A 22,095-nucleotide genomic window follows, 5' to 3' on the forward strand; every position below is an offset into this window, starting at 1 on the left:
AGCTTGGTATGATACATATGTCGTCACACATAGATCTTTATTTGGAGTCAAGTTAACTAGCACATACATATGCAATGTTGAACATCACTAAGCTTTAACCGAACCTGATCTATTATATGTGGGTAGGTACGGCAACCAAATGACTATGGCGAGTCCGTAATATACAAGTACAAGAGAGCCTGTCGAGAAATCATGCAGTGGTACCTCGACAGGCTAACTGTATTTTTAAGGTCATAAAAAACCTACCCCCTTTGTAGTGTAGTATAATATAAAGCAAAACGCTCCTGGGACTCCGTGAAATCGTGCGGACGTAAGCTCCTTAGATAAATACAACGCGGTTAAAACCGCTAGAAAACCTGACTACTTGCAGGAAATCCATTACAGCATAGAATCATGCCTCATCTTCTCGTACGCCGCTGACTGTCTAGATGATAAATAAGAGATAGATCGTTTAAGGTTAAATCATTCCTCTAGAATCCCTCGAAATAACGGTCATATTGACGGGACATATCTTCGGTATACGCGTCTCGCTTGCCGTCGTCCTCCGGGTAGACATCAAAGCATTGCGCGTCACCCGGGAACCGTACGTTGGGTTGGATCGGCGGTCTCAGCTCTCGGCGGAAGAGGGCGTCCCAATTTATGCCCTCAAAGAAGGGATGCTTCTTGACCTGCTGAGTACCACCGATTAGGTTCCCTAGTCGCCGGGAACGGTCTACCGTACAAAATGAACGGATGATGTTCTGCGCATTAGGCGAAATGGGAGGATCGGCGGGGAAGAGCACCGGTTTCTCGATAATCCTAACATCTTGTTAGACTCCTGAACTTGTGAAATAAAATATTAGAAGTACTGACTGTTTGTAGATCTCGATGGGATTCTGGTGCCAAAACGGGGGATATCCTGTGAGAAATTCGTATATCAAAATACCCAATGCCCACCAATCAACAGCTATGGTGTGCCCCTTGTTCTGAATTACCTCTGGTGCCAAATATTCGGGCGTGCCACAAAGAGTGTATGTCTCAACAGGTCTACTATCCCTGCTGCCAAGTCTCTTCGCGAACCCAAAGTCCACCAGCTTCACATGACCCTCACCATCCAATAGGAGATTCTCGGGTTTCAGATCGCGATACGCCACGCCACCTTGGTCATCGTGAAGGTACTCGAGTACTAAGACAATCTCAGCCGCGTAAAACTGCGCCCATTCCTCCGGAAATCGTCGATGTCTTCGCAAATAACTAAACAACTCGCCGCCGGGGATGTAGTCGAGAAGCATGTACAAGGAGTCGTGGTCGGAGAAGGTGGTAATTAGTTCAGTAATGAAGGGGTGGCCGGCGACGTCGCTTAGGATACGGCGCTCGTCTCGAACATGGTCGATTTGCTTTAGCTTGATAACCTCGGTTTTGCGCAAAATCTTAAGTGCGAAAACCTTCTCGCGTTCTTCGTCGGTACCGGCAGCAGGTCGGACTAGACATACTCTAGCGAAGGTACCTGCGACGAACGTACATTTAGCATGGCAAAAACTCAGGCGCATATCATAATTGATAATATTTTGGTAGGTAGGTAAATATTACCCGTTCCTAGAGTCCTCACGAGAGCAAAGTCTCCCAGCTTCAATCGTTGGTGCTGCGGGGGCACTTTGGGGTCCGTATCGGTCTCTACCGGGGAGACGGCAGCGGCGGTGGTAGAGTCGGGGTTTGCGACGGCCCGCAAGCTGTGTTCTTGTATGACTCGCGGGATAAGGCCGGGTTTGGCAACCGTCGCGGCCATCTTTTTAAGATTCATCCGAAGTTGTAGGGTGTACCGAACGAGTGGGTAGGATGTAGGTATATAAATCTCCGGGTTGGGTCTGTATTCTTTCTCTTTCTGCCTTTCGCAATTGGCAATTATAAATTAGGCGAAACCCATCTCTCGACGCTAGATTAGTATCTGCGAGAATGGGTCGTTTTTCTCGACTAGAGACCGTTGGGAGGGAATTAAATAGCTTGATGCGAATTGGTTGGGCACTCTAGAGGATACCCATCATGGACGTTTCCGAATATGTAAGTGGGTTCCCGAGTAGAATAGAATAGAGAGTATAGAACGGATGGAATAGCGCAGGAAAAAAACAACGAATTAGATTAGCAATCCGGACTAATAGAGCAGAAGGAGGACGCAATGGATTGCTGTCGCTCCTTTAGCGCATGGCAAAGATTAGAAACGAAGAACGGACGGGACAGGGCAGGGCTGGCAGCTGGGTCAGGTAGTAATAAGCGGCGCGGTGCGGTGGTGCACACAGTGGGTGGGTGCTGCGGTGCAGTGCGGTACGGCACGATCAAATAACCTGGGAACACAGGAGGGTGCTGGGTGATAAATGCTAGGTATGCACTGTATGTAGGGCATTAGGATCCTCCCAGCCTTGTTAGCGATGACGTTTGCTGCAGAACGAAGCCAAGCGGGGAGATGATTTCAATTGTCGCAGGTCATAGAAAGTGGATTTCTGGTTTTCTTCCAATAGGATTCCTCTGATCTAGACCGGAAAGGCAAAGTACGTTCGATATGTACCTCCCTGTAATCTCTCATCCAGTCTCCAGTCTCCAGGGCTTTCAATGCTGGTACCTGATTTCCCAAACGTATCGCGCGCGTGACGAGCTGAATTGATGGAACATAGGCCGGGTAGCCGCAGGAGGTCGCATTTCATATTCCGCATTGATGTTCCTGCTCCTCTTCCTCGAACCAACGGCTTTGCTTCTCTTTTTAGGAGAACCACGAAGAAATAAGTAGGCATGCATTTATAATAAAATATATTTTTAGTGGTAAATTAAATTCAGTATCTGAGTAAATTCACTGTTCTAACTGTCATATAGTTTGATTTAATGGCGCAAATGACGAAATGGAAATGATAAGTGAGTGTGGAATAACCTATGAGATAATTATTCGTGATGGAAGGGAAGAAAAGATTTGGGGATTGTTGAACTAACTTGGATTGGTTTTTGCTCCATGCGACGGGCAGAACGGGATGCCTAGATGGGGTAATCTAGTGGGGTCCAGTGTCAAGCTGGGGTGTAAACGTTAAACTTAGTCATCTTAGGTAATCCTCACTACTTACATTTTATTCTTAAAACAGATATACTTAGTAAGGGTACTTTAGTTATTACATAAGCGCACGTTTCAAGACAGAGCTTCAGCCACATGCGAGGGTCCACGGTTCCTTCCCCCCCTATCAGAGGCTAGAGTCAGAAGACTAGGCCAGGTGCTGTGCTGCTGCTGCTACCGCTGCTACTCTATTACTACACTTTCTTAACAAATATTAACCCCACGGATGAACGAACGAACACAACTCTCCCTCTCCTTTTCAACTACGACAATTACCCTGACACGATATCGATCCTACCACCACCACCAAGACCTTACCGACAAACTTATCACTGATTCAGACACATTCCGCATCCGTCGCTGACTAAGCACTTCGCTCCACCGCCCATCTCTAGAAATGAATTGAGCTTACAAGTTCATGGACTCGACTCTGCTGGAAAGTCTTGAACCATGTTTAACCTCAGCAACTTCGTGCAGAAGGCTCAGTCCGCTGCCCAGCAGCTGATTGATCCTATGCAAGGGTTGAACTTGACAAACTCCGACCGACATCCCTCCAAGGCTTCTCTCTTCCAGCAACAGTTCCGACTCCCTAGCTCCCAAACACCTCTAATCGAAGTACCCGCCGAGCTTACGATACCTCCTTCAAACGTAACTCAAGGGGACAAAGAACGTGATCGAGGATGGCATTATGCTGGAAAATTACATCTATCTGAGGCATTCATCTGTTTCTCTACAACACCTACTAGTTTCTCCCAAGGGTCTAGTCCGTCAAGCTCCGCTGCATTTACTGGTCAGACACATGGCGCCGGGCCTAGTGGGAATGGCTTTACTTTTCCTCTGTGCGCCATCAGACGTGTTGAACGGCTTAACAGTCAGAACTCACAGGTACGGGATACCATTGTGCCTGATTGCAATCATGACAAATAAGGCTAACGTTAGGGATTTCTAGTTTGCTCTTGCTATAACGACTTGGAATGGCATCACACAAGAACAGGCCAAGGACAAAGATGTGCAAAAAGACAAAAAAGAGTTAAGAGAACAGAGGATCACCGTGCATCTTGCTGCACCCCGCCCAGTCTGCGAGAGATTTTGCGATGTCCTCAAAAAAGGCCTGAGGGGTGCGGTCGGTCATGTTGGGAAATACAAAAAGGTGGTAAATGAATGCTACTCCGAATATCTCCTCCGACCAGAAGACAAGAAGAATGCGAATCCCCCCGATGCCGGTTTGGGTATGGTTTTCCGTTATCCTGGCGACCCGAAGAAACTTAGAGATCGAGCGAAGATGAGGCTATGGGCTGAATATCTCCGCGATAATGGCCGAAATGCCACACTAATCCGTCAACCCACATTTCACAAATTAATCCGAGTCGGTCTTCCAAACCGCCTTCGAGGAGAGATCTGGGAATTAACTTCCGGATCTTTGTTTCTGCGACTTGAAAATCCTACCTTATACACAGATACACTCGCCAAATTTGAAGGAAAAGAATCTTTGGCTATAGATGAAATAGAAAAAGACCTAAACAGAAGTCTTCCAGAATACCCCGGCTTTCAAAGCGAAGATGGAATTAACCGATTACGACGAGTTCTCACGGCCTACAGTTGGGTAAATCCCGAAGTCGGTTATTGTCAGGCTATGAACATTGTCGTCGCTGCCCTGCTAATATACATGTCGGAAGCTCAAGCGTTCTTCCTCCTTTCGGCCCTGTGCGATAGACTAGTCCCCGGTTATTATTCGTCCACCATGTATGGTACGCTCTTGGATCAGAAGGTGTTTGAATCCCTCGTCGAAAAGACCATGCCGATATTGTGGGAACATCTCGTTAAGAGCGATGTACAACTTTCCGTGGTGTCTCTCCCTTGGTTCCTGTCTTTGTATATCAATTCAATGCCCCTAGTGTTTGCATTCAGGGTTCTAGATGTCTTTTTCGTCGAAGGTCCTAAAGTTCTCTTCCAGGTCGGACTAGCCATTCTCCGGATCAACGGCGAAGAGTTGCTGGATGCTACGGATGATGGTGCTTTTATTTCCGTGTTAAAATCGTATTTCTCACGCCTTGATGAGTCCGCACATCCGAAATCCGAGAACCCGAAGTTGCGAGCCATTAACAGGTTCCAAGAACTCATGGTCGTCGCCTTCAAGGAATTTTCGGGTGTCACGCACAGTACTATTGATGATCTACGTTTGAAGAATAAAGATGCTGTTCTCAATAACATTGAGAACTTTGCTAAGCGTACAGCTATTCGGAATCTCGGGCCTGATAGCAAATTGCTAGGTCAGGAAGAGCTTGGAGCTCTATACGATAGATTTTACAGAATTCTGTATGAACGACAGCAGCGAGATCACATTATTCAAGAGCAGTTACGCCGAGCCAAGGCCAACAAGACCAGAGCGGCCGATGCATTCTCAGAGCATCATGACCATGGTGTAGAGAAGGGTCGGGTCGGCCTTGGCCCTAGTACTAGTTTGATGGATTACGACGCATTCCGAGAGTTCCTGGCTAGTGTATCTAAATGGGCCATCTCAGATGCGCCGCCTTCACCAAGGCGCGATACATATTCAGACAAAGACCGCAATTCTTATTTTAGTAGTTTTAGACGTTCTGATGCTAATTTGTTATCACCGTGGGGCGGAAATCCGGAGCCAGCAGACCACGAATTCATGCAGAGACTATTCCGGAGATGGGACGTGGATTCTAGCTCGACGTTAACGTTACAAAATGTTGTGACAGGCTTTGCGCATATCAAGGGAAAGCGTGATATTATGGGTACGATTACATATTTCTTCGAACTTTACGACGATGATGGCGATGGAAAAGTTGATCGTGAGGGTATTTTACGGATATCCGAAGCCCTCTTATTCCTTTCGCGTCGTGGCCTCGAGGGAACGTTAAGTAACTCCGGTTCGAATACGGCGAGCAACGTATTAAGCGATTCTACCAACGGTTCGATGAGCCCTCCTATCGGAGGTACTATAAATGAGCGGTTCTTGGGGAGTGTGAGCGCCTTCATTAGACGTTGTTTCGAATATGCCGACCCGGACCATCCTAGCAACCAAAACGCAAGTAGTGGAGCAGTAACATCCAACACCAATGAGACGGCAGAAGACAACAGTAATGCATTTGCTATCGGCGATGATGAGGACGAAGAGGAAGATGAAGATGAAGAGGATTTACTTGCCTTTGAAGGTCCAGCGGAAAGTCCCAAGCCGGCAAAAAAGAAACCGGACTTTGGAGAATCAATTCCTACAGCGTTGGGTAAACCTGATACCGGCAATGAGGCCAGGCGTGCAGTATCAAAAGCGCAATCTGAGAAAGCCAACGCCGCGCTGGATCCGTCAAACCCGTTACATATCACTTTACCCACGTTTCGTATGGTTGTACTCGCGGATGAACTACTGGAGCAATTCTTTGAGTCGTCATTCCCCACCTCGCTACATCTCATTGATGGGTTGGCAACCTCTGCTAGCCAATCGACGTCATCGCTTACTACATTTTCCAATATGAGTTTCGGACGTTCACCTGCTGCGCCCATTCCTGTTCCACAAGCTGGCGTTGCGGGAGCTGGACGCAGCCTACGCGGTGTTCTCGATAATATTGTTACAGATGCGTCACGTGTAGCAGCCGAGGTTCGACGACGAATGGAAGAAGCACAACGTGAACTAGAAAAGAATGCAGTGCCTGGACAAAGGGATGAAGAGGAAGAGGAGGAAGAAGATATTCAGGGTCTCCGTCCGACTGGATACGGTGGGGACCCTGAGCGAAGAAGTGTTCGGTCTTCGGATAGAGACCTATTGGATGGTGCCGATGCGGAAGCAGGAGCGGCAAAGGGCCAAGAAGGGCAAAGCCAATCAATTGTTAGCACAAATGTTGTAGAAGAAGGGAGACCAAGAACAGCAAGTTCTACGACGCAGAGGATAGTGGAGTTTGAGGGTTGAATTGCATGTAGAGGATAGCACCGGACATCAAGGGAGTTTAGGTATCGGGTTGGAACATGATTGGAGGTCTTGGTGTTATTTTTTCATTGCCTCGTTCGCAGGGTGTATGTATGTACGACTTAATGCCACGGGCAGCAAGAACCATGTGCAATTCAAATTCTGTGAATCAACCCCCTGGTGGCGCTGAGACATGTTGCGCCTATCACTTATCCGGGTATCCCCTCCGGACTGGACTTCGGACACATTTATCTCCAAGGTTCGTCAATATCCCACAGGAGAGAATTGGTATCCAGGCTAACCTAGGACATTGATAAATCTGTCGTAACGAGTCGCAGTTAAGACAGGAGTTAGAATACGAAGTTATTTCTCTTGGGTATTGTATAGGAACTCCCAAACGACTTTCAGCTATATGTGTTTTATCCCGATATGCCTCCAAGGGGGCATGTCTTAGAAGCACCATTTCTTAGTATCGCTTCTTCAATTATCCCTAGCTCGAGGAGCTAGATTAACTTAACTATGTTTTCTGGTATCATTTCAAGGGGAGGCAAGAGATTTACGAGTCAAATAGTTACTGATCGACGAGACTTTATTGTCGTTGTAGTTCACTCCCTAACCATGGGCATTCCAACCCCAGCCATACTATCTACATTGACATCGGAGGCTGAAAATAGCTCCTTTCCCTTTCCTTACGAAATATTGAATTCAAATATCCCAGGAATACGCCTTCCTTTCCTTTTTAATTGATCACACTTTCTACGCTCCTTCATATCCTTTCTTTACACAACTTTATCATACATTTCACTTGAGATACTTCACTTATATTGATGCTTATGAATAAGGCAACCAACCGAATGCCAATTCAGTATGGCGCCGTCATATCAATCTAGAATCAAAGCTGCGGCTTGTCTATTAGCCTCATCTACCCTCACCAACGCCCAAGCCTTTTACTACGAAGATATCTTACAATCCTGCAAGCCCGAATACGCATTCCAAGAACTCGGCTGCTACACCTCTTCCTCACCACCGTTTCCTTTCGCCCCGCAAGCCTGGGTCCCGAACCAAGACCTGTCGTTCGCATATATCCAATACAATAGGGGCGACCACATCAATACTACTGTAACACCCGCTCACTGTTCTAATGCGTGCCGAGTGCATGGCTACAAGTACGCGGGACTATGGAATCAACAATGCTTTTGCGGAAGCACATTAGCATTTACGAAGACGGACGGAAAGGCGGTCGCGCTGGGAACGACGAGTGCGTCAGCCTGTGCGAACACTGCTGATCCGTGTCCTGGGGATAGGAGGGAGAGTTGCGGTACCAATGCCGCAGCACGAATCTTCGTTGATCCTTCATTTAGTGATGTATTAAGCACCACACCCGCAGCCTCGCTTGTAAGCGGGTATGGGCTATTGGGATGTTTCCAAGGCCTTAGTCTCCCATCTGGGGATTCATTCATTACTTCTCCAAGCATGGTCTTTACGAGTAGCAATGGGTGCCTGTCCTACTGCGCCGACTTGGGATTACCGTATGCATACATGAGTTCGGATTCTATTAGTGGTACTCCGAGGTAAGGCTTTCAACCCAAGCAATGAGAATTCCGTTACTAACAATTACTCTAGTATCCAATGTTTCTGTGGCGCAGCTTTCGGTAACAACGCTCAATCCATCGCCGTCACAACCAGCGATATCAGTTGCTATAAATCCTGTGGCAACATCGACCAAGCCTGTTCAGCGCAAGATTGCTGCGGAAGCAGGGGCGGGCCGTTCCCGGTATACGCAAACCCGAATTTGATGGGCTGTTACATCCCCCGGATTCCCGAATCCCTAGACTCTTCTATCGCCGCTCCAGTGAGCGCGGAATACAGCTGCTTCGCGACACTCTCGAGCATCGCAAACCGTCCCACGGCCGCATGGTCAAGCTACGGCCCACCGATTTCCCGCACCGCAACTTTCGTCGCGACCGCCCAACCTGCGGCGACTCCGTATGTCCTATACGGATGTTTCTCGCGGTCCAGTCTCGCGGAGGTACTCCCCTCCGCACAACAGGTCGAGAGTTTTTCCTCTACCGAAGTCTCAGTTGACTCATGCATTGCATACTGTGACATCAATAGCTTCCGCTGGGCGGCGCTTGTTGGTTTGCCCACGGTTGCATGTCACTGCTCGAATGGAGATATTGTATCCCCCACGGGTGAGATTGAGAATATGCAAGATTGTAACCAGCCATGCCCCGGATCTGATACGCAGAATTGCGGTGGTGCGGGGCCGCTTGTGTATGGTGTTGCGAAGGGGACGGGACCTTGGGAGAAGTCTTGGAGTCAGGCGTATGCTGTTACGCCGACGTATTCCTGCTGCGATGAATGTGAGTATTTACAATCCAGTCAAATCAATTAATACGCCGAAAACTGACATCTTTCCAGCCACCACGAGTTACACAACAACCGGGACCTCTAGCTCAATTCCAATAGCTGAAACCACTACATCAACCATCGCAACATCTAGTAGCTCCACGATATCAAGTACTTTAACATCAACAGTCTCCTTAACAACAACGACAACCTCGCCCCAAACAACGACAACCGCCGCCACCACATCAACACCTACCCCCATTTCACCCACTACTTCCACATCCCCGTCAGGCATCCCAGGTATCATCGACATACCGGGTACATCCATAATCCTCTCCATCATCCCCACCCCCAACTCCGCCAACACCAAATCCAGCATATTCATCGGCCCCGGAAATCCCAACACCTGCACGCGCGCCACACCCTTCCACCTAAAATCCGGTCAACTATCCAACAGCGCCGACGGACAATTCATCTCCACCAAAAAAGACATATCATTCCAACCTTTCTCCGCATCATCACGTCAAGGTCCCATCGCGACAACCTTTAGTGTAGTCAATGGCCGATTACACTGGTATGATAGCGCGTTTTACCAGGGTCGGGCGCGGTACTGTCGTGTCGCGTCTTCGGGACAGGTTTATATCGTATTTCATATTGATAAGACTTGGCCTGATAGATGCGAGGAGGTTGATATTGCCGTGCATCTCGCTTCGCGATGTCAAGGTGGTGAGATTGTGCCTGGTGAGTTCGTGTTACCTAGCGCTGAGGCCGGTGCGACGGGCACTGCGAGCAGTGGTAGCGGTGGTGTTTCGAGGGAGGAGTTGTGAAGAAATCGATATGCAAGTATACTTGTATGGATGATATCTCGCTGCGCAGACTGTCAGAGGAAGTATGACTGGTTGGGCGGGCTCCAGCCATTGCATAGATTCATACCCGACAGATTGACGGATGCACAGAAATAAGGGAGTGACGGGAGGCATCAACAGCATCATGAGATACCACGCATAATTATAAATTTATATTTCATTCGCCCCGTTCCTTGCATCTTTACGTATCATGCATCTTCCTTTTTGCTGTTGTCTGACTTTCTACGGTATGTTTAAGCAATATAGATGTATTTTCAAGTGAATATTCGTGGATTTTCCTCTATCTAAAAGACTAATTATACCAATGATAGTGGCATGTTATGGTCCACCGTTAATTCCAGTATATTAATTTCCATCCAGAAAATATATTAATGCATGCAGAAGAAAGAGGCGCCCAAGCGATACCCGCGGAATCCGCCTAACAACCGCCGCAATATGGATATCGGAAATATATGTTATCAACGATATTATTTCCCCACCATCTATCCAAATCAGGACAAATGGAACTTTCAATAGGATCTTGGTGTCACAGTTTTAGTTGATTCTTGCCCTGGGTTGGGCGGTTGTTTCCTTCCTCCTCCCCCCTCCCCCTCCTCCCACCTGATGGTTGTGGCTGGTGCTGTTCCGCACCTAGCCATTGCATCTGATCACCTCCGTAGATGAGCTTCCCCTGGAGCCTGCACCTGCACAGGGGGAGGAAATTCCTCATCAAGGCCGGCCTGGACAGAGCGCGCCCGCTTTGCTCGCCTGCGGTCCCTGATGCCCATCTTTAAATACGTTAGTTCGTCCACAAGCCCCAAAATTAGAGGAATATCAGAAGCGTTGCAATTTACTATGAGGAGAACCACTGCCAAGAGGACCATGGCAATATGCAGGCTCAGGAAGAATATGGCGAGACCGGTGAGCCATTTCTCGTCGGGATAGAAGTCGTAAATGACATAGCATGTCACCGAGGCCGCCGTGAAGAGAACAATGAGGCAGAAGGTTATTTTTCGTGCCATCTTGGTCCTCTTCTCACCAGGATAGATTGCAGGCAGAGCAGCCGGGGCAGTGGCGGAGTTGTCACGCATCATGCTCTGCGACGCACCCCTTGATGAGGCTTGGAATGCGTCCAGAAGTTCTCGGTCCTCTAGTTCAATCCAAGAGCTGACGTCTCCTCGATGGTGGGCCGGCCAATGTGCTGAGAAGGACGCCATTTTATTCGAATGGTGATGTTGGTGGTGGTGTTTTTGTGGTTGATGATGGTTATGTCCTTGTACTATTATTTAGTGTATATAATTAAGATCTGAGAGATGATTGAGGATATCAGTGTGAAATTGTCAGAGGTGAAATTGTCAAGTCGAAGGGGGTGAGAAAAGAGGAGGGGAAAAGGGGTATTTATACGCCAGGTATGAGAAGATGAGAAGTCTGGAAGGTTTGCTGAGGAAATAAGATTAGTCCTGGCGTTATATATACTTCGATGGCTTTGAGTCATCTGAACCTTCAGAACGTCTTACCCCACGAGGTTATTCCAAAGATTATTCCAAGCTAGCAATAAGAGTTGTTAGCTTAGACTTAATATCTCTGCCACGATATATCAAACTTAACATTCAAGTCAAGGCTCAACTATTCAATAGGATACTGTTCACACTGGGCCATAGTATCATACTCTAAGGGGAGACTATCAGAACCAAAATTACCAACTAAGCAAATAGCCCCAGGGGATATTAACTGTAACTAGATCACGAGTATTGAATTGAATATAAGGGGGTAACGTAAAAGCGCTATTAGCGAAAAGAAGGCGAGAGAGTCAAGGTCGAGATCAGACTATAAGCTCCCATCTAGGTAGTTAAGGACCGTGTACGCATGTATCATCCTTCGAGACAAAATCAGAGGACTTGCTATGAAGCACTTGTACGTGGCCATAGGTCCAAAGTGTTCAACACCGAGTCTGTGTATATAAGCCGCCCATCCAATATATAAGTATCCTGACGAAGCAAAGCCACTTATTTCACCTCAACCATATTTATATACTTTTCGAACGCGATAGCATACGAACCCATCCTCATCACATCCGATTCTAGACCACATATTCATAACTACTTCTACATAATGGACAGCAGCCTCTTCATCGCCCACCTAGGCGCCATCGCCGCATCGCTATCATGCATATTATTCAACACTTTACCGCTCCGACTATTCATCATGTTCATACTCGGCTGCAGACTCGTGTCGATGACAGTATCCGGAATATATAACTATCTAAGTAATCTAGGCTACCCCCATCTGTTTTGTTTATTTTACTCCTATCCCTTATTCCTCTTCTTAATGTTTGAAATATACGCATCACAGCTTCGGTCCAACTACCCACCAATACAGAGAAAAGTGGACATAAAATCGTATATGAGACGCTTCCACGCGAAAGCATGGGAGACATGGCGATTCACTGCCCCCTTACACTTGCCGAACATCAAGTGAGCGACTTATAATATTCGATTACCAATACGCTTATTTCTGAACCTATGCACCACCCTTTCCCCCTTTCCGTGTCTTGTCTCATCCCATCCCCATTTATACAACACCAGACAACAGAACCTAACCGCTAGAAAGGAAAATTGAAACGGGAATTTTTCCACCTCTAATCGACCTAACCCCGAGCGAACCAGGGGAAATGTGGAATATACAAATTCTCAATCCCAAACGTCTCCTTCATTTCCTTCACAACCGTCACCAGCCCAGCGAGATAATACCGGCCCTGCATCTGCATCTTGCCGATGCGCATCCATTCCTCTTCACTTCCCGCTATCGCGCTCGTGGCCGCCTTCTGCTGCGCGATCAATACGCCCACCAAGTCGAATATCAAGGTTAACACCCATCGTAACTCCGGCTCCAAGTGAGTAAACCCCTGCGCCCAACAGCACCACCAACGCGCCTCAAGTAGGAGCCAGTCAACCTTTGCTCTCCCACCGCTGTTCGGCAACATTCCTCCTTCATCGTTGGTGAGCGGTTGGAAATACGTCTTAATGCGCCATTCGCTAGCAGCCGGTTGCACAGCAGGCCAACCGCGGAAATCCGTGTACCGGAACAAATACACGCCCTGGTGTATGCGATGCCACTGTGTGGGTTCCACGCTAAACACGACTGGATTATCGCGCGGCACAAAATCTGAGAAATTGTAAAACGACTCCTCGCGCCGGCAGATAGGGACGTGCACAACGGTGGTGCCGTTGGGTTTAACGGAAGGAGGGGTAGTAGTAGGTGAGGGAAACCAGGTGTGAGGCGCCGCGGGAGGGAGGACTGGTGAAATATCTCGCATCACGATGTCGCCGTCGCCATTAATTACGATTCGCGAGCCGTTCTCGGATCCGGAGTACTACTCCCGGCGACGCGAGGCTCGTTGGGTAGTGCCAGCGCTGTCACGAGTGGAGCTCCGACGGTTACGTTTCCGACTGTAGTTTTGCGATACCATGCCCATATTTCCATTTCGAAAGCGATCATCGAAGAGTGTAAGTGCTTCCTCGATAGTGCGTGGCGGATGTGCGTGCCCGGCTAGAATTCCGGCGCTAGTCACGTCACCACCGTGGCCGAAGGGGTGGCGATGATCGTCTCCGAAGATCGGAAGATCTGTGTTTAAGCACCAGACGTCGTCGGGCCCGGCGGTGGCGACGAGGTCCGACTCCGGGTACCTTACGGCCTCCACAGGGAAGCGGAAGAAGAGCCAAGCGCACTCGCCGCAGAGGGGTTGAGGAAGACGGCGGTGGGGTTGGGGGACTACACAATGGTAGACGCTATGGATGGAGCAGTAATAAAAGGCGGTACCGGGGTTCGTGTTCTTGTCATGGTCGAGCTTGGATTTCCATCCGCCGGTACCAGGCTGGATGTAATGACATCCGGGCATGCGACAAGACATTTTGGTTATTTGTACCTAGCTTATGATTTTTATTAATTTTTTGTTTGTTCTTGTTAATTGAGTATGAGATTTGCTGGGGTAACGAATGCGTCTAAACGGAAGTAGTTGTTTGGGGAGTCGGTACAGAACACCTATGTCCGTGTCATCAAGAAAGATGATAAAGAAAGATGATATGTGACGAAAGTACGGAAGCATGTAAGAGAAATGAAGATTATGAAGTAAGCAAAGAAAAGACTACCTATTCTGGAGGGGGTTAGGGATGTGATTGGAATAAGCTGAAAATGCCCGATTAGGTAAGTTCTGTTGATCTTAAAAGTGAAAAGGCGAGAAGGAAATAGGAAAATAGGAAATGGCAACTTGCTTATAATTCGCAAGGCAACTAGAAGCGATCAAGGGGGATGGATGCTGCATAGTAGGTCTTACCTAACGAAGTTACTCCATAGAGGTATATATACCTAGGTATGTAGGTACTTCTTCATGTATCGGCTCATATTCGCCCGTTCTCATTGAAACGACATTACGTACCTAGGCTTAAGTACCTAAGTAGGTAAAAAGGTAAATTAAGTTAAGCTCGAGAAAGTCGTAAGAGGTAAGAGTTTATTACTAATGTTAATTTCCAAATCAGGTATTTCCCTTTCAATAAGGTTGGGCAACGCACGTGTTTCGAGAGTATTTTAACTCCCTCTTTCCCTCATTCCCTCTCCCGTTGGAGTCCCGGTTCGAAGTCGGAAGCTGCTATGAGTGGCAGCGGGCAGCATGTGATCGTACGGGGTACGGGGAACCCCTGAATACTTTTCCCTACATATGTACCTAAACCAACCCATTTCCCAACCTTACACCTTTTCAATAGTTCGATGTGATGAGTTTTTCGGGAAGAAAATAAAGTTCCATGTAACCCCTTATCTTCAATGCAAGGGACAAGTGTTATTATCCTATCTTGACGTCAAATCAACCTCTAAGCAACTTTGAGCCATTCCCCCGAGGAAAGAGACTTACCCGACGCTGGTCTACCGCTTATAGCAGGTTTATCCTTCAACCCAACCCAACCCAGCTAGTTCTTACATACGCACACTTAGGCCCTAGCATCACGGATGATGTCTCATTTTTTCGCATCCTACGGCTCGGGGATCCGATGAAGGTTTGGTTCCAAAGGAAGGGATCAAACCCTGGAAAAGTAGGGTGAGCGTTGTGGCACAAGCACGCGGTCCGGCCAATGGCGAGGAGATCGGGACCAAGGATGAAGGAGGGAAGAAAAGCTTGTTCTGTTCCCGGTCTATTGGAAAGTCAGGTACCGAGGGGGAAGCGCCCGCAGTTCTGTTGTGTAACGTCGGAACTTCCAAGCACAGAAATCCGAACCAAGATTGGACGCCGGAGCCTCATAAGTAGCTGCATGTACTCTTTGACCGGCCTTATGACTAACCTATATTACTTCCCCCCGTGTTCGGTCATCTCTGGGGTGTGGTGTTACCTACCGGTGACTTCCTTGGCTGTCTGTTCGAAACGTGCATCTCCGTCATCAAGGTGAAGACCCTCGTCGGGAAAAACACTGTGTTCACCAGGTGTAACCCCTTGAGCCTCACCTTCAAGCCTCACAGGGCTGACAGGGACCGAGGACGAATGGTGCCCAGGTATTTAGGCCCCTACGAGCCCACTTACGTTTAAGATTTAGCGACTCCCGACGAATCATATTAAATCTTTCAAACCGGTCATTCTCCGGTTGTCGACCCAGCACCCTTAATTCATCTACAGCAGCTATGATTCGCTAGAACTCAAAGGGCTGGTAAGGGTTAGCGTACCACCTGACTCATAATTATGAAGATTGGTCGCTGACACCGTAATGGATTTCTTGTCTTGTCTCGTCTTTGATAGACCACGTGAAGGCTACACCTCTCACGCTTTTCTGGGTATTGCCCGCTCTACATGCTCGCCTAACGTCTAACCAGCCGATCTTATAATCTATTGGGACGCCCCCGTACCCCCATATCCCCAGGAAAGGAAAAAAAAAAACAAAAAAAAACAAAACAATCCACAAGACCGAAAATATATCAAGTTGCATGTTTGAGATCCCCATGGTAGACACCGACTTTTCGAACCCAACAAGCCAATGACTATAAAATGACGTGTACTCCTGGAGTGTACCACTCCGACTGATTTTCTTTTGCAGTAGACGCTAGGTCTTAGTGAATTCGATAGACCATGCGGTCGACCGGGACAAGGGCAAGATCGATGCATGGAAGACCTTCGAACCTGCAGACAAGGGAATTGAGAAATGACAGTGGCATTCTGATGGCTGTTTCGAAGCGCATGGGCGCTCATCTTTCAAACCACACCTAGATTTCTAACGTCAGCTGATGGCTTCTTTTATTTCAAGTATGATTATCGTTATACGATTGGCAACTGACTTCGAATGTTCGACTTTAGCAACGTGATTCAGGCAACGTATGTTCCGCAATACGGACAGTCTCGTCCAGGCAAGACCCAGACTTCTGTGCCCTTGCTCTGACAGGTGGGACATCGTTTTCCTGGGGCCTTTCAGGGGAAAGTTAGAGACACGTTCTATTCCTGTAGATGGGCAATGTTACAACATACTGTTCCAGACGTGTCAACCAAGGGGGAAGCATGGCCAGCAGCTGGGCGAGAGCAGTGGTTGATGAGGTGCTCTTGGTGATGGGAGCAGTGAACGTGGGAGCAAGCCATCGTATAGATAGATATAAAGTTGTTAAGTGTCAAGTGTCAAGTCAAGTGACGAAGTCAGTTGAGGGGAAGAAGACAATGAACGTATGGATGGTGGGTGGGCGGATGTATATGTACGTGTGTGTGTGTGTGTGTGTGTGTGTATCAAAAAGGAACGATGATATGATTGATAGTAAATTGATGAGGAGAGCGACGAGACAATTGTGAATACTGATGGATGGTATGTTCGATCAGGTCCGGTACTACGGCCGTACTTATATAGTCAACACCGAAACAAGGGCCAGCCTAAGAATAATGTATCGCAGGGGCGGACACAAAATAGGTGGATTTCAAATGGACCACGATTTGCCGCGTCGTTTGCGGCTGGCGTACTTTAGTCCCTGTGTGGAAAAAAAAGAGATGGGGCATCTGATAGTAGTACTAGCAAAGTAGCAAAGTAGCAAAGTAGCGGTAGCAACAGGAGGAACCTGTATCTATCCGATGAGGGAGCACGAAATCACGTTGAAAGGGGCGGGAGGCTCGCGGCAGAGGGGGGTGTGCCCTTTCTCTATTCGCTAGTAACACGGGTTCTAAGGAGACGTAATAATATTGAGAGCGAAGTCCTGAGCAATATCCCGGTAAAAAGCACCATTATGGCGACTGAGCCCGATGCGTCCAGCCATTGCTTTCGATAGGGGGGCAGAAAGCACGGTGATCTGAATTATTTCTGACAGGACACAACTCATTAAGGTGGGGTTTGATATCGAAGGGAAACGTGGGACATAGTAGAGAAGGTGGACTCTCTTGGCATTTTTGGATGGCATGTGTTTCGTTGTTGCGGATATGGCGTCAGAAGACTCTATTGGGCTGGTGTCAAAGAAAGAAAACGATCGTGACAAGTCCGGTCACTATGTGTATGTTGTATGCGGGTTCAAGCGTGCGTGTATGCGAGTTATGAAGTGTGTGTGGGCCACCGTCTGCTAGGAAAGTCTCGACGACACTTCAGGATCAGACAGGGCGAGTTAAAAAACGAAAAAAAGAAAATCGAAAAAAAACAGGGATTGTTTCTCTGTACTGCCAACTACGATAGTCATCGACCGGGTTGGCGGGTACTCGGGCTCGTCGGGGGGTACGTTTTTTTCATTTTATTTTTATTATGAGATCGGGAGAGTGGGGAGATACAAAAGGAAGAGAATGACAGAAATAAGGAAACAAAACAGAAACATAAGCGAGAGCGTTGCTGTTTTAGAAGGGCAGAAAAAAAAGTAGGGATTAATTACTTAGCAGACAAAAAATGAAGAAATATAGGTAGGGAATAGGAAGAATTAAGGTGCATGTTGTATGGAAGGGGAATTATTTTGGAAGGTTTATTGGCTTATACTTGGTGGAGAACTATAGGTAAGGTTAGAAGGTACTGTACCCCCCCAGCTTATTCGTACCTACCTCTTCCCACCCAGCTTCCCCTACCTGAGCCCTCTACCTAAATCTAGCAACACCGCGCTTTTAGGGTGCATACCTGTAGGTATGATGTAGGTACGCATGAGATATACATGAGATATATGCATGTATGTGGTACCTTACGCAGGAGAAAAATATGCACGTATGTATGCACGAAGTATGCATGTATTGCACACACATACATTGACATGTAACTTTTCCAACCTCTTAGAGGGATGAAAATCCATCCCAATATCCGGGTTTACCAAGTTTTGCCTTGTTCCAAACGATCGGATCCCCCGCGTAAAAAAACAGAGTTAAAGTTGCATGATTGTGGGCAGACCAAGCAATGGAATTGAACGGTCAGGACGAGGGAAGTTTCAGATATCAAATGGGGAGAGCTACATATACTTAAATACTTATATACCAGCTTACCCAGGTATATAGGTATGTATGTATCTAAGAGGCTTATTGTTCTTCGAGGGGAACTTCCCCCCCTTTTAGCGCGGCCCCTGTCAGACTTTGACTTGTGCTACCTGTACGACCTTAATGTACATTACCTACATTACCTCTGTGCAACCTACATATGTACTTTCGGTATGATGCGTCTTCTCCGAGAAGGTGCTTCTGTTCGTTCTTTTTTTAATTTTCTCTCTCTAACCACATTCCAAACTTACATGTCCAGCTAACCTAACCTAGTTCGCCGTATATTAATGATGGAAGTGGGCAGGTGCACCTATGTATGCTTGATAGGCGGGCAATTGCAATTGACAAGATTGAATTGACAATTGCGTATCTATTATGTATGTATAATCTAACTAAACCTTAGCTACATATCCTTAGCTAACTTTTTAACTTTTTACTAACCTTACTGAGGTAGTTTACTGCGTCTCCCGTGTTTTTTTCTCCCTTTCCACGACTTCTTCGACTTTGTCTAGCCTTCAACACAAAATGTTGTCATCTTAACACCTTCTACTTCGCACCTAGTCTAGGACATACATACTACATACTCAAATGCCCAACGCTGCGTCACTCGTTTTCCCCATGAGAATACGTAAGTTGTGATCGTTGGGCTCCCCAAATGCTAATCCCATCTAAGGGGTCCGACTTAGAGCGTTGGAACCTTGATTCGATCCCATGCGCGTCACGACGCACGTTTTCTCTCTCTGCACCCTGTCTCTCCTTGGATGCAAAACTAGCGTAACATGGAAGAGTCAAATGCCGATTCGTCAACTACCCTGTCAGTATCCCGTGCCACCACCGCAAAAAACCTACGCGACCTCGATGCTGTTGAGCTTTTTTGATATCGTTACCACCTCAAACCGAGTCACTTGGCCAGCCCAGGGGGGGCATGAGAGCTCGTCCTGACTTTTAAACCCCGTCCCGCAGCTAGATCCCCCCCGTTGCAACCAACCGAGTTAACCTCGCAGAGTAGCAGATAAATGGACTACTTTTATTTTTCGTCCTTTTTTATTTGATTATTATTTTTGTGATGATTTTACTCTCTCATAAAGCAATTGGACCTGGTGTCTCGGGACCGCATTCCTTTTGTGGAGATCCGGGTTGAGCTGTCTACAAGGAAGATCTCATACGTGTTCGGCAAGAGAGATTGCAGAGGGTACTGAAGGTTCAGGTAGGTAGGTTTTGATATCTGACGCGAAATAACCCGATCGAAAAAGCTCAAAATTTCATTACTTCGGTAGGTACCTGGGAGCACTCGGTAAGTAAGATTCCCTCTCGTTGCCTAAAGGAGAAAGTCGATTAATGGCTGTCAAATCCCAGGTTTGGTTTCCCTGCCCGCTGCGCTAGGTACACTAAGGTACACCACGTTAAGGACCCCTTCGAACTTATCCGTTCAACACCTCTCTGGCTCAGCCAGCCGTCCAGTATGATCGAACGATGTTCCTGCTGACTTATAAACGCGCCCTCGCCCGAACAAGGGGGTCTATCATATGTCGCGGAGACTGCTCCTTTCTGGCAGCTTCGACTCTGCACCTGTCACCTCAGGGCCTCCTCACGAAATGCAAAATGGATTTAAGAGCCCCACAAAGTAACCACATGAGCTGGCATACATGAAGCCTTTCCCGGTGGATACTAGCCCATTCAACCGAGCGAGTCCCGCAAATGGTTTCTGAGGAGGTAGTATCCTTGGGTCCGGCGTATCAATATTCAGTTCCTCACCCATTGGTCCTCATTCTTGTCAGCCCACCGAGTCGCGATTTTTCTAACTCCTCAGATCGTCCGCTTAGCCGACGATCCACCCATATTCCTATTTCTTAGATCGCTTGGGAGAGGCGTTGGGCAAGGACAAGAACAAGACAAGACAAGGTAAAATGCATAGACCTATCTAGATTGACTTACCAACTAAACAAGCACCTGGAAAAAGACGCCTTCGGCCAAGTAAAGAACGTCCTAGCCAAGTTTTAAACGATCGTCGACTCGAGCTGGAGCTAGCCCAGCAAGAATTGGGGGGGTTTAATCTTCGGGAGTCGTTTTGTCAGAATTGCAGCGCCTATTTCCTTCGCGACGCGGACCCTTCAATTCGGAGTGAAAACGTCCGATTCTAAAATAGCAGGGTCGATAACCGATGCGCTACTTGATGAAAATTGAATTTGTAACAAATTTGGCTCATGGCGACTCCAAGAGCCGCAAAGCGCATTCTACTAAATGTTCACCTTCGACACAGTCATCAATGGTGGTCTCGCGATTCTGCATGGCCGACCCGTTATTCAACATAACGGAATTTATGCTAGCGGGGGGTCCTTGCAGGTTTCATCATACCGGATGCATCTTTAACCCGGTATTGTGCATTCGTCTAGTCGCGGTCAAAAAAGTGACAGGTCACAATATGCTTCTCCTTTACCTGCTATAGTTAGGCTTGACAAGCAATTAGTCGTGCAATTCGGCTATCGCGATATTCAGGATGGTATGCAGCAAGTCTTGCGGATCCCCCAGTCCCACACCGGCAACGACTAAGGTCATTGGACTTGGACGACGTGCATCGACATCTACGTCGAATTTCAACTTTCCAAGCCCAAAAGACATGTCACCTTTGTCAGCTCTGACCGCATAAGTACTCCGCTGTCGATCAACGAGCAGTAATAATTTTCCATGAAGAAGAATAAAACGCCATCTGTAAAGTACACGCGTTTTTTGTTATGTCCGCTTATCCGTCTGTCCAGCTCGAAACTATTCGTCCGTTTTGAGTTCCGCTCTATCATTTCTCACGCGCAGCCAGCCTCGCAATGCAAACCGGAAATGCACAGGTGTAAGCGTTCGCCTACCTGCACCGGATGCCGAACATGCTATAATGAATAGAACAGGAAAAAAAAAAATCAAAAAAAAAAAAAAATCGAATACTTATGTACATGTCTGTCTTTCTTCGACAACTAACCGGAAACAGGTAATTTAAGGGCGTGTTGATACCGGCGTGATACATCCTTGACGACGCCACTTTGATCTGTTCGCCGTCCGTGGGTTTGGGCCTTATCCCTGTTTCGATTACAAAGGTTCGGCGACACGAGAGGGAACTCGCAGGAGACTACGGTGTACGGTACCATTACGCCGGGACGAATGAGAGAGGCAACGTGTTTCCTAGTCTTGAGCGTCGTACCCCACTACCGACCTCAAGATAACAGCTGCCGTGCTATGGAGTCGCTTTCTCGAGGAAACATCCTCGACCACATGAGACGCGCAAAATTCCCCGATTGATGCCATCCGTATTTGTCATCTCCGAGGTCATCACTACTTGTTTCGTATAGCAAAGGCACAAGCTGCATGCAGTCTAACGAGCCTAGTAGCCCGTGGCTTCAATTTCTCAAGGGAGTCCAATCCACTCAGCCTCGGGCTCTTAGATACCGGGTTTGTTTTAACGATAGTATTT

At 47.6% G+C, this 22,095-nt stretch overlaps 7 protein-coding genes across 7 annotated transcripts; 2 read left to right on the plus strand and 5 right to left on the minus strand.

The window, feature by feature from the left end:
- Positions 1-470: 470 nt before the first annotated feature.
- Positions 471-1,765, minus strand: F4822DRAFT_425586 (Pkinase-domain-containing protein; the record flags this gene model as incomplete). The annotated part of the gene is made up of 3 exons (XM_051460358.1): positions 471-798; positions 853-1,486; positions 1,570-1,765. The coding sequence occupies 3 exons, from the start codon at positions 1,763-1,765 to the stop codon at positions 471-473; spliced, it is 1,158 nt and encodes a 385-aa protein (XP_051318151.1).
- Positions 1,766-3,256: 1,491 nt separating this feature from the next.
- Positions 3,257-7,162, plus strand: F4822DRAFT_390836 (TBC-domain-containing protein). The gene is made up of 2 exons (XM_051457070.1): positions 3,257-3,955; positions 4,020-7,162. The coding sequence occupies exons 1-2, from the start codon at positions 3,521-3,523 to the stop codon at positions 6,999-7,001; spliced, it is 3,417 nt and encodes a 1,138-aa protein (XP_051318152.1). The 5' UTR covers positions 3,257-3,520; the 3' UTR covers positions 7,002-7,162.
- Positions 7,163-7,251: 89 nt separating this feature from the next.
- F4822DRAFT_390838 (uncharacterized protein) lies at positions 7,252-10,452 on the plus strand. The gene is made up of 3 exons (XM_051457071.1): positions 7,252-8,569; positions 8,622-9,361; positions 9,420-10,452. Exons 1-3 carry the CDS (start codon positions 7,866-7,868, stop codon positions 10,172-10,174), a joined length of 2,199 nt encoding a protein of 732 aa, XP_051318153.1. The 5' UTR covers positions 7,252-7,865; the 3' UTR covers positions 10,175-10,452.
- Positions 10,453-10,812: 360 nt separating this feature from the next.
- Positions 10,813-11,755, minus strand: F4822DRAFT_390839 (uncharacterized protein). Its single transcript, XM_051457072.1, has one exon. It carries the CDS (start codon positions 11,407-11,409, stop codon positions 10,861-10,863), a length of 549 nt encoding a protein of 182 aa, XP_051318154.1. The 5' UTR covers positions 11,410-11,755; the 3' UTR covers positions 10,813-10,860.
- A 1,084-nt stretch (positions 11,756-12,839) lies between these two features.
- Positions 12,840-13,508, minus strand: F4822DRAFT_425590 (uncharacterized protein; the record flags this gene model as incomplete). The annotated part of the gene is made up of 1 exon (XM_051460359.1): positions 12,840-13,508. One exon carries the CDS (start codon positions 13,506-13,508, stop codon positions 12,840-12,842), a length of 669 nt encoding a protein of 222 aa, XP_051318155.1.
- A 57-nt stretch (positions 13,509-13,565) lies between these two features.
- Positions 13,566-14,102, minus strand: F4822DRAFT_425591 (uncharacterized protein; the record flags this gene model as incomplete). Its single annotated transcript, XM_051460360.1, has 1 exon — positions 13,566-14,102. The coding sequence occupies one exon, from the start codon at positions 14,100-14,102 to the stop codon at positions 13,566-13,568; it is 537 nt and encodes a 178-aa protein (XP_051318156.1).
- Positions 14,103-16,532: 2,430 nt separating this feature from the next.
- Positions 16,533-16,799, minus strand: F4822DRAFT_425592 (uncharacterized protein; the record flags this gene model as incomplete). The annotated part of the gene is made up of 2 exons (XM_051460361.1): positions 16,533-16,631; positions 16,692-16,799. 2 exons carry the CDS (start codon positions 16,797-16,799, stop codon positions 16,533-16,535), a joined length of 207 nt encoding a protein of 68 aa, XP_051318157.1.
- Positions 16,800-22,095: the final 5,296 nt, after the last annotated feature.

Source organism: Hypoxylon trugodes (assembly GCF_022578975.1).
Source record: "Hypoxylon trugodes strain CBS 135444 unplaced genomic scaffold F4822scaffold_2, whole genome shotgun sequence".
Lineage (NCBI taxonomy): Eukaryota > Fungi > Ascomycota > Sordariomycetes > Xylariales > Hypoxylaceae > Hypoxylon > Hypoxylon trugodes.

Coding starts and splice junctions, on each gene's coding strand:
- F4822DRAFT_390838 (XM_051457071.1), top strand. CDS start 7,866: ATGGCGCCGTCATATCAATCTAGAATCAAAGCTGCGGCTTGTCTATTA. Junction 8,570..8,621: donor TCTATTAGTGGTACTCCGAG/GTAAGGCTTTCA, acceptor CAATTACTCTAG/TATCCAATGTTTCTGTGGCG. Junction 9,362..9,419: donor GTATTCCTGCTGCGATGAAT/GTGAGTATTTAC, acceptor ACATCTTTCCAG/CCACCACGAGTTACACAACA.
- F4822DRAFT_390836 (XM_051457070.1), top strand. CDS start 3,521: ATGTTTAACCTCAGCAACTTCGTGCAGAAGGCTCAGTCCGCTGCCCAG. Junction 3,956..4,019: donor TTAACAGTCAGAACTCACAG/GTACGGGATACC, acceptor AGGGATTTCTAG/TTTGCTCTTGCTATAACGAC.
- F4822DRAFT_390839 (XM_051457072.1), bottom strand. CDS start 11,409: ATGGCGTCCTTCTCAGCACATTGGCCGGCCCACCATCGAGGAGACGTC.